At 32.8% G+C, this 13,756-nt stretch overlaps 1 protein-coding gene across 3 annotated transcripts in view; it reads right to left on the bottom strand.

The window, feature by feature from the left end:
* LOC115889681 (tyrosine-protein kinase-like otk) overlaps positions 1–13,756 on the bottom strand; it is a 205,535-nt gene that overhangs the window by 23,393 nt on the left and 168,386 nt on the right. For all 3 annotated transcript variants that reach the window (XM_030909739.1, XM_030909737.1, XM_030909738.1), the window contains exons 5-11: positions 6,178–6,338; positions 4,362–4,506; positions 4,021–4,157; positions 3,805–3,959; positions 2,569–2,710; positions 567–703; positions 339–510 (exon numbers count right to left, since the gene is read on the bottom strand). In XM_030909739.1, coding sequence (XP_030765599.1) covers positions 339–510; positions 567–703; positions 2,569–2,710; positions 3,805–3,959; positions 4,021–4,157; positions 4,362–4,506; positions 6,178–6,338 — 1,049 coding nt within the window. The remainder of the gene's footprint in view (positions 1–338; positions 511–566; positions 704–2,568; positions 2,711–3,804; positions 3,960–4,020; positions 4,158–4,361; positions 4,507–6,177; positions 6,339–13,756) is intronic.

The following is a 13,756-nucleotide window of genomic DNA, read 5'->3' as shown; positions in this document are numbered from 1 at the left end:
TAATATCTTCGAAAATATTATTTTCGTAGAATAACAGACTACGACACTGTATTCTCCGTAAAAAGTTCTACAATAAACAGTTTTTACCTTCTCGATACCTTTAACAATAACAGAGATACAGGGGGCATCCCAAATTGCAAAATTTTGAAAAAGACCCTGCAGCTCAGAAACGAGGAGGGCTATGAAAATTTTGTTTACAGCATCTTTCGTTTGACAAAAAAGTGGTACAGGTTTGTGCAAACCGCGTCCTTTTATTTTCACTAATATCGGAGATACCGTATGATTTCAACCAGAATGGGACACCCTGTACAGGATTTAAAATCTGACAAGGAACATACCAATAACAGATATCGTCGCTGGCTCCGAAGTCACCGGTCCGAAACCTTCCGTAATCACTTCACATACGTATTCTCCTCTGTCTGACGTTTGTGTCGAGTGTATTACCAGCGTGCCGTTATGTTTATAGACTCGTATCCTTTGGTGTAGGGAATTTGCTTCGCTGTACTCGTGCTAAAAGTATAAAGAACGTGATGAAATAACTTTGCGCCGAAGATGAGACAGCTTACCTTTAACAACTTGCCGTCCTTTCGCCATCTTACCGCGGTGTATTCTTCGTGAGTGGTGTTGTAAGCACAAGTTAAAACTGATTTTTCGTTTTCGTCGACCGTGACGCTAGAAGGGCCTTGCAATAATGATGGTTTAGCTAAAAAAAACAAAAATTTTCAAAATTTATGTTTTTTGTAAATGTAATTTTTTACAGATTATACAGGGTGTTTTAAAAAACATGTGCCATCTCTCGTGGGGAGATTCCTCACAGTAAAATAAGAATAATTTTTCATATCAACATAGGTCCGATTCTGCTTTGTTTCGTAGCAACAGGGTATTAAAGTCTTAATATTTTTTCGATTTATTATAATTTTCCTCCAAGTACTTTTAGCGTTTCGAATGAAATTTTGGAGGTAAAAGTTACTATAAACGTGACATATTTTAAAGCTAAAAAAGTGTCGACATATTCACCAGGGACGTGCATATGGGTTATCACTGGAATATTTTTCTAAAAAAAACATGTACGCCACTTTTTTTTCCTTTTTACCGAAATAGTGTAAGCAGTTTAATGCCGATTAAAAGTCGGCCTCCTTCGTGAGATAAACGCAATTTTATTAATTTGCCTTGATCCAAGCCTAATAGCAACCTTTAAAAAAATGTAGTACCATTAACTTGCAAACACTTTAAATAAGTACTCATTGATTCCAAAAAATATAAAAAAGTTCCTATAAGATTGGGTATGGAAGTGCGTAGTTTTAGAGTTACAGGATGTTAAAACTTTTTAAATTAGTTTTTTTAATTATCTTAAATACCATTATTTTTTTATTTAAGAAAAAAAATTGCTGTAGGTGGGACTAATAGTAATAATAACTAATACTAATAGTATTTAATAATAAAGTAGGTAAAATATATAATTTATTAATATAATTTTAATTTTAATTTTATTAATTGTGATTAACAAAATTACGTTTATCTCATCAAGGAGGCCGAATTCGACAAAATATCAAGAGATAACTTTAATTGACAGTAAAGGGTCTCCACAATTTTGATATCAAAAGAAAAAAGTCAGTGGCGCACATATTTTTTTTTGAATAATATTCTAGTGATAACACGTTCCTGATAGCACGTTCCTGATGAATTTATCGACACTTTTTTAGCATTAAAATATGTAGCACTTATAGTAATTTTTCCTCTGAAAATTTAATTCGAATCAATAAAAGTACTTGGAAGAAAATTATAATAAATTGAAAGATTATTAAGACTTTAACACCCTGTAACTACGAAACAAAACAGAATCGGACGTATGTTGATATGAAAAATAAATCTTGTGTTTATGTGAGGAATCTCCCTACGAGAGATGGCACATGCTTTCTGACACACCCTGTAGAAAAGACTTGTTTTTTTCGTCACTAGAAGAGAAAAATTATTTTTTTAAACATCACTACGTTTCTAAACGCAAACCAATTTGGTGGATTTTTAATACTAAAAAAGCAGCAAAAATAAAAACAAAGAGAAAAAAGAAAAACTTTAAAATTACTAAATACAACTATTCAAGAACACTTTTGCTTTTAGCAGATGCGTCTATTATAAACCGTTGATTTTGTATTAAAACAAAATTAATAAAAAAATAATGTCATAAAATAAAGAAAATATGTTATAGTAAAAAAATAAATTAATATATCTCCTGAAAGGTTCCGCATTTTTTGCGTGTAGCCCGTAGGGCCAGAGTTACGACGTTCTGTCGTTTCCTCCGATCGTTACCACTTTTCCTGACGCTAGCTCGTGTGTCACGGCCTTGATTCTTTACTCCTAACGCGCGTAAAGAAGTTTCACTTCAAAAACGTACACTTTGGATTTAAAAAAAAAACATACACAAAATATCATTAATCTAAAAAAACTTGTTTCACACGTCATTGCATGAGTTCGGTAAAAAACTCTGTATCAAAACTGATAAAATAACTCTCTATAGATAGTTAATATTTATATATACTCCCTTTTTTATTCTTACTGCTTAAAACTTACTAGTAACAACAATTTCGACAGCTTTTGTGGTTTTGCCAGCTATATTTTCTGCGACGCAAGTGTATTTTCCGGCATCAGACGATTTTACTTTCTGAATAACGAGTCTCCCATCATCCACATAAATGTCACCCCTGTCAGAAATCTGCAAAAGCAAATCACGTATATAGGTTTAGATCGTTGAGGATAACTTCTTTTTTATTTTTCATGGTAGAATATGCAAAAATAAAAATTTCAAGCTCTTTTAAACTAAATATAGAGGAAAGTCGCCTATACCTAAATAGTACCTCTTTCTCTATCTGGTTTATAACTGCATTGGTCATAGACCCTGTAGTATATTTAGTAAGTCAAATAAGATGTCGAATAATACCTAAGATATTTTTCAAGCAGCACGAGTGCTTGTCTAAATAATTGACATCAAATCTGTGCTTGTGGCAAGTGATTTTGTATGGCTTAGGGGAATGTAATTGAGAATGTGTATTTCTTTCTCAAACTAAAGTACCTATATTTCCTTACATTCCACATTGTTAAACATCACCTTATTACTAAAAATAGTGCTAAATAACTTGCGCTATTTTCAATGACATTATGACAAGTTAATACTTGTTGTTAATACTTACTTACTAAATATACAACAGTACCCAACAGTACCCCTGTTTGGTTGCTCAATTTGTACCAGTATGATTTAGGAAAGTAGCAGGTAAATAGATAAATCTTACGGTAGAGTTGTAAGTGTAGCAAATGCTACAAATGAATTTTTGAGGTGTAGTATTTGGTCTATAGACAGAAATATTTACATATAGATGCCGAGATAGATGCTGATTTAAGATACAAGATGACCTGCAAACTTAGCTGACAGTAGTATAATGGTTCGGAAGATAAGTTTGTGATGTTTATAAACAAGTTAAAGCCTAATGTTATATTTTTAAATCACTCTAAAATTAATGTTAAGTATATGAGTATGTATATTTCGATATAGGAATGATATAGGAAGCCTAGTGGTACGACTTCGGCGAACGGTTTCCTGAATCGTACCATTTGCAAAGCTTTTGAAAAATTGGTATTTCTGTTGAAATAACGCTTAAAAAATCTGAAAAACGGTACGGTCTAGGCTACATTCCCCTACACATATATTCTCAGATAACTATTAAACCTTTTTAAGAAAAATGTATGAGTCTTTCCATACTTACTGGTACATAAAATATGCAGTTTATGGTGTTTTAGTTTTGTTTAACTTACTGTATGTCCCGCAGGATTTTCCCACCATTTTTTGGCATAAGGCAAGCCTATGGGTTCAAGACAGGTGAGTTGAAAATATGAACCCTCTCCAACGACAACTTGTCCGGTTTCAGATAACACGGGTTCAAAAGAATTCGATGTAAATGTATCTAAAACTATAATAAAAATAGAATAAACAGTATATCAAACTTAAGAAACGGTAAAGTATTAACGTACATGCGATTTGTAAATAGGCAGTGTATATTTGAGAATTTTCTGTTGAGCCTTTTTTGTTTCCTATACAACTATACCAGCCGTGATCAGTCTTTTTGATATTGTTTATTTGTAGAGTCCCGTTTGAATGTATTGTTATTCTAAATAAAAAAAAATAAATATATTAGTAATAAAATGACGTGGAAGTAAAACTAAATACATTTTCAATTAAAACTATTTAGTGTTTAAAATTAGGTGTTAACAAAGATTTTATATTGTTTATTATTAAAATTCAAACAATAATAATTGTAGTTATTTTTGGGCCATTAAAAACTACGTTTAAGTAAATTTTGGAGAATATTTACCTATCACTGGGTTTTAAAATGTTCGTATTATTAAACCGCCAATCCAAAGTTTCAGCATTCTTATAGGAACAATGAAAATAGGCTGAAGTACCTTCTTTGATTACTAGATCTCCAGGTACGCTTTGTATTAAAGGGTAATTATTTCCTGAAAAAAAGGAAAGACATTGCTAAAGGATTATGCCGGAACCCCATTAGCAAACACGCCACGCCACGCCATGCCACCCCACGTCATGAAGATATGTGCGTATGTTTCTCCATTTAATTACATGTATTGCGTACACACTAGGCAACACGCCACACCACGTCACATCATCCCACGGTGGCGTGTGATGTCCCAGATCTCATGTGTACACTCTTTCCCACGTCGCGACACGTGGGCTCACGTGGGATAGCGTGGCGTCGCGTGGCCTGTGGCCTAATGGGGTCCCGGCTTAATCTAACACTTTTCGTTACACATATTTTTTTAATCTTTATTGTTTATGCTTTTGCCAACAATAATTTATATCTGACAGTGCCTACATGACTTTTTTTACCTTATAATACTAAATAAGGTTTCCATACAAGTTTCTAAACGTCCCGGACAAGTAAACCCTCTAATTCCGGAGAAATAAATGCCATAAATAAATTATGAATTTATTTATGTAAAGTTTATCTAACGACAGACTACCTGATAATGAAAGTTGTTGTCTGTCGTTTTAATTCACAGGTAAACTGTATTTTCTCTGATTGTTTGGATGTCGTCTGACGATATTCTTCCCTGACTCGTTGGATATATACTTTATAGTACAGTCAATCTGGCACCCCCCCCCTTAACTCCCATCAAATTACCACCACTCTCATACTTTGTTAGTCGTAAGTGGTCCACTAGAAAAGCTTAAATTCGAAAATTTGTATCCCCCCACCCCACCGTTTTGAGAAACACAAAAAGAGATTTGTAACTTAGAGATGAAAATGTAGAGAATTTAATTATCTACATTTTTTGTTCCTTAAAATTTTCTGTGGGCCCTACGGTTCAGCGAGAAAATCGAATCCAAATTTTTTTGAGTTTCTCAAAAATGGTGGGGTTACGAATTTAAGCTTTTCCAGTGGACCTTTTACGACTGGCAAAGTTCATACTACCCCTAATACCCTAATTACCCCCTCTCATGAGCGGGGGAAATTTGATGGGAGTCTAGACCTTTTTTGAAGCCAGATTGACTGTACTATTACTTTAAAGAGGAAATTAAGGCAGCTGAAAAAGTATACTCTTTTGACTTTGTGAGCAGTACCAAAATTTGTATTGCATACGTTACAAATGACATCAGAATTTGATTATCCTTTTTTAATAGAAAACTTTGATCGTTTCATTAGTTACTACACACTTTCATTTTTTTATTATTAAATGCCTAATTTTTCTGGTAAACTTAAAAATTGCATGTTATATACTGATACTTCCAAACCAATTTACCCGTTGTATTTACAATTAGCATGAGCTAAAGTTCTTTCGACTAGTCAGAGAAGATTTCGACAGATGACATTTTTTTCAAATTCCAAAATTAATCCAGCCAGTATGTTTTATCTAAGATATATTTCCGATAGTTATATTATTTTGTTTAGTGGTGATATTCCCCGAATTTTGGCAATAATATGTTTAAAACCCTAATCAAAACTAATGACACATTTTTGCCCTGTAAACTTATTTATTTCTTTTATTTTCCAGTTTTAGCAAATTGAAAAGTCTAAGCATGTTCCTAGACTAACATAAAACCTAACTTTATAGCCCACACACGACCTGAAATTATTGCAAATACAACTTAAACCCTAAGAATTTTATTACCTTCAACTCGCAAGGCAAAATTTTTAGAGCTGTTCCGTACACCGGCGGCATTCTTCGCCGAGCACCTATAAATTCCATTGTCAGAAGGTTCCAAATGTTTAATGGCAATCCTTCTTTTCTTCAGTTCTATACGATTGTGGTCAGAAAGGCGCTCACCATTTCTGCAAAGAAAAAAAGTTTAATAAGAATGATTTAAATTCTAAATAATTTAACAGTTTCAGTTTCTATTAGACACAATCAAGTTCAATCAACATTATTAACCAGGTGAATTTTAAGTCGTTCTGTTGCAGTAAAATGAACAAACATTTCAATTTAATTATTGTAGTATTAGTTTACCGGTAGTATTTCTAAGAATTTACGACCGAGAAAAATCCAAGATTTTCCTTGATTTAAGTAAGAACAATCTTCAGATTGTCATGGGGTTTTTAACAGGGTCTCCCCAACGAACACCTCACTAGATTGAAGCTAAGAAACAACGGCGAATGCAGATTCTGTGGGGAAAATGGGGAAACACCAGAACACCTCATCACTGAGTGCGCCGAGACGACAACCATTCATGCCATAAACTTTAGTACGATTGATATTGGAGATGGAGAATCGGCCTTTGATAGCGTGAGCGGCCTCTTCGTCTTTTTCCTGGAACTTTGCCCAGTATAATGAGTATTTCCATACAGTCAGTACTAGTACCCCTCCTCATAACTTGACCGAAATATTTAAGTATACGTAACAGAATAGAAGTTAAAAGACGTTCTGTGATGTTCAGTTATGGATTCATTGGTTCGCCGGGCAGTCCAGGGAATTCTGAGCATTCGTTGCCAGCAGTACATCTCAGTTGCGTCATTTTTTTTTCATTTCTGACTGTTTCATCTTCCAGGACTCGGAACCATACATTAATATAGGAAATATTAGTTTGGTTTCACTCCTAAAGATGTAAATACCGACCCAAAATTGTCTCTTGCCGATATAGTATGTTAAAAATTCAAAAATGATATGACTTTCCAAATTTACAGTTGTTCCACGACCTTTTAAGAATATCAGTGGCATTCTAGAGTCTTATAGATACAGATTATAAACTTATCGTCAAAAGCATTGTTTTTCGTGGTTCCAAATTTCGGAGTCGCGCACTAGTTAGGTTACTAGTTTGCGCACAAGCACGCCCACTTATGGCCTCTAAAATTGTGCACAGCGCCTGACCGGCCCAGTTATTACGCTGTTTAAGGTTAGGTTAGATTAGGTTGCTGGGGTTTGGGATCATGTTTGATCCCTCACTCGGAAGCCTTGGACCCATTGCGATACCCCTGTTATTGTTGTACCAAACCTTCCTCTCATTCTTTCTTTGCTTTAAAGCACTTCCAGCTCTTTGCAAAGTTCCCGATGTCGCTGATGTTGGCTTCTGCTGCTTCCTCTAGTCCCTCCAAAAAACCTTGCCCTAAAGTTTTAAAGCGTCGGTATTTTAGTGCCGGACAGTGGCACAGCAGGTGCTCTATGGTTTCTTCTTCCTCTCCGCATTCTCTGCAGTAGTCGTCGTCGGAAACTTTCGATCTCACGAGGTTTACCCCCGTGGGACAGTTTCCAGTGACGACACCTACAATTATGCGTACTAGGTCCTTTTTGTGCCCTAGTAGTTGTTTTGTTTTTTTGCTATCTACCACTGGCCATAGTCTTCGAGCTGTAGCGCAGTCCTCACGATGTTGCCACAATTACGGTGTTTAAACGCGAGTTTATTTTTGCGCACAAGAAATTTTACTCGTTTGCTCATCGTCATAAAAAACAATTTTCGTACCAAGAATTAGGGAAATACAATTTGTTAATTAAAACTAAACTAAAATTAAGTGACTAGGCAAGGGGAAAATTAGAATATTTTATACTACACCTATCATCATTAATTAGAAATTAGGAAGGAAAGTTTTACATGCCGCCCCGTCTCTCCAAATATAAACTAAATAAGCAAAACGAGGGGTCGATCTGTTAAGAGGGTGTGCTACCCTCGTAGGTTTTGTTCTAGAGATATCGGTTACACCCCACAAGCCCGGGGCTAAAACTAGGGTTAAACGCGTGTAGACTAACAGAATTATTCTTGAAGTTTGTTGCCCCAACCTGACAAGAACGGGCATGTTTTTGCGTATTTTGTTTCCGAAATTTTCTAATTAGTTACACAAGTTTGATAAGATAATAAATATGTTCTATAAGCATAGGAATTTTCTTGAATTAAAATTATAATTTTTAACAAACGTCCATTTGGCCCAGTGTGAGTTCATTGTAATGAATATCCCCCAATGAGGGAATAAAAGACACAGTATCCTCACAATCAAATATTAAAAAAATATATTTAATTTTTTTTCAAATATGGGGAGCGACATGTTTCGAGGGGGTGAAGTTTTATCCTCCGCCCAAGCTAACAATGTCAACGAAAACAGTCAAATGAAGTAAAAAAGTTCATAAAAACAGTCACAAAACACAAGTCTAGTAATTAAAATACAAGTAAAAATTACATGTATAGTTAAAAGTATTACAAATTGTTAAATTATTTTAAATTAAACAATAAAAAAAATAAAGTTAGAGAAACTAAATAAATAACTTAACAATAGAGAGCTTATAATTTCAAAAGAGAAAATAGAAAGATATGACTTTTATCTTAAATAAAATAAAATTTAATAATAAGATTGTAATGATACTGTGCCTTTTATTCCCTCATTGGAGGATATTCATTATAATTTTTATGCATTAAAGCAAGTGTTCCTTCCCATTCAAGTTTGGATAACTGATGTCATGTCCCTTCTACAAAAAACTCTTAATAAAACAAGAAATTGTCCACCATACCGGTTTTTCCATTTACAACGCTTATTGTGAGATCTTTTGTTTATTGGACAAATAAAAGAAACACATTTTTAACACCTTAGAAATAGAATTAGAACTGTTATGTTAAATGCATTTTATTCAACTCTCCTATACTGTATAACGCAAGAAAACAAATAACAAAATACAATGGATTTTAATTTTACATTTAGATTTTAATTAAAATATGAAGTTTAAAGTTTAGTTCATTAATTTGAGAGTTAGATCTTTCATTTGATTTTCCAAAGGTTTCCTCAAACATACAATGCGTTCACGATTTATGGACATATATGAAAAATAGTTCATTATAAATATTTCTCATATTAAGTAAACAACATTTTTACGTATTTTGTAAAATTAGACTACTTTTTGTTCAGGGATTGCACGTATTTAAAAAGTCCCTGTATACCAAGCAATCTACTTAAATGTTGACTAGTTGGATGTCCCTTTTCAAATACTTGGCCAATATCTCAAAAATAGAAGTATTAAGAAAAAAGACTAACGACGCCACTGAATTCTCTAATTTGTCAAACAACTGAGATACGAGGGGTGCATGAAATTGCAGCATTTTCAAAATCACCCTGTATCTTGGAAACTAAGGAGGCATTGCTAATTTTGTTCGTGGAGTCTTAAAGCTTCATTCAGAACCTTGAAATTAGTAGAATAAATTAGTGGCTCCAATTTTAATTACCGTAGAAGTTTGTTCCTCTCAATCTAAACATCCTGAGCGTCAAAATTAGTAGTAGTAATTTTTAATTAGTGAAAAAACTTTTAACTTTTGCTTCTAATTATACTTCAAAATTTGCGAGTAATATCATTTTGAACTTTGATTAGAAATGAAAATTTTATTGTTGTATAAAATAATTATTAGGTTTTCTCTATGGATACAACTGACTACCGCAAGCTGTTGCTAGGATATTCTATTAATTTTCATTGTATATTTTAGACATTGTAAATGATCGTAAACCTTAAAAAACCTTTAAAGCTTCATTCAGAACCTCGCAATTAGTGGAAGAAATTAGTGGTTTCAATTAGCGTAGAAATTTGTTCCTTTAATTGCAATGTAAGAATTCAGAACGCCAAAATTAGTGGTAGACATTATCAATTAGTAAAAAAGTTTTTTTTACAAACTTTTGGCTTTTCCACTAATTATACTTCAATTTGCGACAAATGTCATTTTGACCTTTGATTATCTTCAGTCAAGAGAAATTGTCGTTAGAAATCAAAAGTTGATTATTTTATAAGCTAAATATTCGGCTTTCTCTATGGATACAACTGACTAAGGCAAGCTGTTGCTAGGATATTCTATTAATTTTCATTGTATATTTTAGACATTGTAAATGATCGTAAACCTTTTAAAGCTTCATTCGGAACCTCGCAATTAGTGGAAGAAATTAGTGGTTTCAATTACACTTTATAGTTTTTAGTTTACGATCATTCACAATATTTAAAAAACACAATTAAAATAATAGAATATCTAGCAACTTAGTCAGTCGTATCCATAGAGAAAGCCGAATATTTAACATAAAATAATCACGATTTCTGCGACAATTTCTCTTGACTGGAATCAAAAAAAAATGACATTTGTCTGAATTTTGAAGTTCAATTAGTGGAAGAAGTCGTTTGTAAAACTTTTTTACTAATTGATAATGTCTACCACTAATTTTGGCGTTCTGAATTCTTACATTGCAATTAAAGGAACAAATTTCTACGCTAATTGAAACCACTAATTTATTCCACTAATTGCGAGTGAAAATAGTGCTTAATTGAAAATGTCTACCACTAATTTTGACGTTCTGGTTGCTTACATTGAAATTAGAGGAACTACTACTGAACTTTCTATTGAAAAACTTGAAACCACTAATTTGGATAATGAGGAACTACTACTTAATTCTACGCTATCTGAAACCACTAATTTATTCCACTAATGTCGAGGTTCCGAACGGGGCGTAAGTTTCACAACAAGGTAGCTCTGGATAGCGAAAACTGTAATGTTCTATCTTTAAAAAGCGAGATAACCCTACACTGCAAACAGAATAGGTCACCCGGTACAATGATCTACACGTTTCATTTCAGTATGCAAGATTAGTCAAAGTTAACTTAAAAAGTTCACCATAAGTTAACATAAGTGGTTACTTATGTTAACAACTTCTTCAAGAATCTTACCTACCCATTTATCTTACCATGAATTACCTCAGTTATATAGGCACTAACTACACTTAAATTTAAGCTGCATTTTATATGCAGTTAATGATCCCATTCGAATAAAAATAAAAAGGATATTTCCTAAGCAATCGAATTCCAAGTCGGAAATGGAGTAAGGAAGGCAGAAAACATTATAAAGAAAGAGCCAGCGAGCACTATTTTATGATCTCGCCGGAGGGTTATTAACCATAAAATAAATTACTATTTATCTGGTTGAAATTTACGTCTCATTACATAATAAAAGTTTTTTATGGCTCGGCGAGCCGGCCGATAAACGCGCTTTACGATAAATGCAGAAATTCGCTCGTTGCAGGTACTTCATTCCGTTTGCAGGATATATTACGGTGCTTTATTAATGTAAGTAATGGCAGGTTTAATGACTATGAATATGGTATTGGTTCCCCTAAATTTTATGTCCAAATTATGGTTCATTTTAGAGATGATCAAAAAATCACTAGATACCTGATATTTTCAGTGTGAAATCAAAATAGAACACATTCACAATGATAACAATTTAAAAATAAATCGTGAATTAACATACATTATTTCATGTATTTGCCAAACGAATTGCGTTCAATGTCCCATGATATAGTTGGCTATTCTGTTGTTGCTCATTTGGTTAGCAATAAATTTAAGAAATTCGAGTATTTAACAAACCAAAAATATTATTATTAATTTTTTGACAAAATTTAAAATCGTTTTCCATAAATCTTCATTCAGGACCAAATGCAATTAGTGCAATAAATTAGTGGTTTCAATTAGCGTAGAAAGTTAACTAGTAGTTCCTCTAATTTCAATGTAAGCATTCAGAAGTCAAAATTAGTGGTAGACATTTTCAATTAACCTTCGTTCAGAACCCCGCAATTAGTGGAACAAATTAGTGGTTTCAATTTGCGTAGAAAGTTAAGTAGTAGTTTCTCTAATTTCAATGTAAGCATTCAGAACGTCAAAATTGTTGGTAGACATTTTCAATTAAGCTTCATTCAGAACCTCGCAATTAGTGGAATAAATTAGTGGTTTCAATTAGCGTAGAAGTGTGTTCCTTTAATTGCAATGCAAGCATTCAGAACGTCAAAATTAGTTGTAGACATTTTCAATTAGTAGAAAAAGTTATTAAACTTTTAACTTTTCCACTAATTATATTTCAAAATTTGCGAGGAACGTCATTTTCGCCTTTGATTATCTTCCGTCAAGAGAAATTGTGGTTAGAAATCAAAAGTTTATTGTTTTATAAGCTAAATATTAGGTTTTCTCTATGGATACAACTGACTAACGCCAGCTGTTGCTAGGATATTCTATTAATTTTACTTGTGTTTTTTAGACATCGTGAATGATGGTAAACTAAAAAGTATAAAGTGTAATTGAAACTAGCAGAGGAAGCTTAGTAAAGTGACATTTAATCTGAATGTTGTCTAATTTAATTATTGAATAAGTGAAGAAAGATATATAGATAGAAAATATATTAGGTTATGTTACGTGCTCCTAATAAATTTTGATAATAAAACGTATACTAAGGGGTCATAAGTGCTGGTTGAACGCTGTAAAGGTAAGTGGATATATTACAGAACAATAAGAAGAGAAAGAAGAAGGGGTCTTCTTAAGAATTTTATTCCAAAAAAAATTGTTAAAAAGGTGTCAGATATACAATAAAATACATTTTGAAATTAATAGTAAGAAGGTCAATATATTTTTATAAATTTAATGGGCAAATTAAAACTTTATGTGCTTTAACATATTGCTCCATCTTCGTTTTCTCCTTGTTAGCAGTATTTTGAACTGTACGTTTCTGACATTTAATAAATAATTAAACGTTGCTCAAAAGTGCGATTCTGTATTAATTAAAAATTACTACGCCAATTACATTGGATTTCTAACCATTTTTTGAAGGCTGGGATTAAAATGAGCCGTGATTATACTGGGTGCGTCTTAAAAGTGGCTCACCCCTTATCTTTTTTATTTTTTCAGATAAAAAAAAACGAGATTGGGTATGTTCGTATATGACATAAATTAGGATTGATTGACGTATTCTATATTCTATCCTTTTCGGCCACTTCCTGTTTTATCGGAAATGACTACAACTTTTGATTTTTAAATGGCACCTTCGGTATTTTTTAGTTTATTCGATAGAAAATGACACTCTGAATTGAATGACATAATATATGTCAACTTTTGACATTTTTGCTTAAAACAAAATTGTATTTTAAATTTCAATCTAGGGTGCCATGTCTATGTTAAAAACATTAATTTTTAACCTTAGCCTTAGAAAAATAGATTTGATTGTCTAATGTTCTTAGTGTCTTGTCCTGGCCGCTTAAAAGATGACCAAATCGTATTTTTAATCATATCTCAATTTTTTTTTAAATGGAACGAGGGTGGCTCATTAGCTTATTTAGAAAAAGCATTTTTTACGAATAATTTGGTACCACACACTTGGTATTTCGAGTCAAATTGTCGTTATGAATCGTATGTTGCAATTTCAAATAAATAATAATGTCATTTTCTATCGAATAAAGTAACAAAATACCCAGGGTGCCATTTA

The sequence above is a fragment of the Sitophilus oryzae genome, unplaced genomic scaffold, assembly GCF_002938485.1.
Source record: "Sitophilus oryzae breed Bouriz unplaced genomic scaffold, Soryzae_2.0 scaffold_829_pilon_pilon, whole genome shotgun sequence".
In the NCBI taxonomy this organism is placed as follows: Eukaryota; Metazoa; Arthropoda; class Insecta; order Coleoptera; family Curculionidae; genus Sitophilus; species Sitophilus oryzae.
The sequence above is the reverse complement of the archived record's forward strand: the minus strand, read 5'-3'. Positions and strand labels throughout refer to the sequence as shown.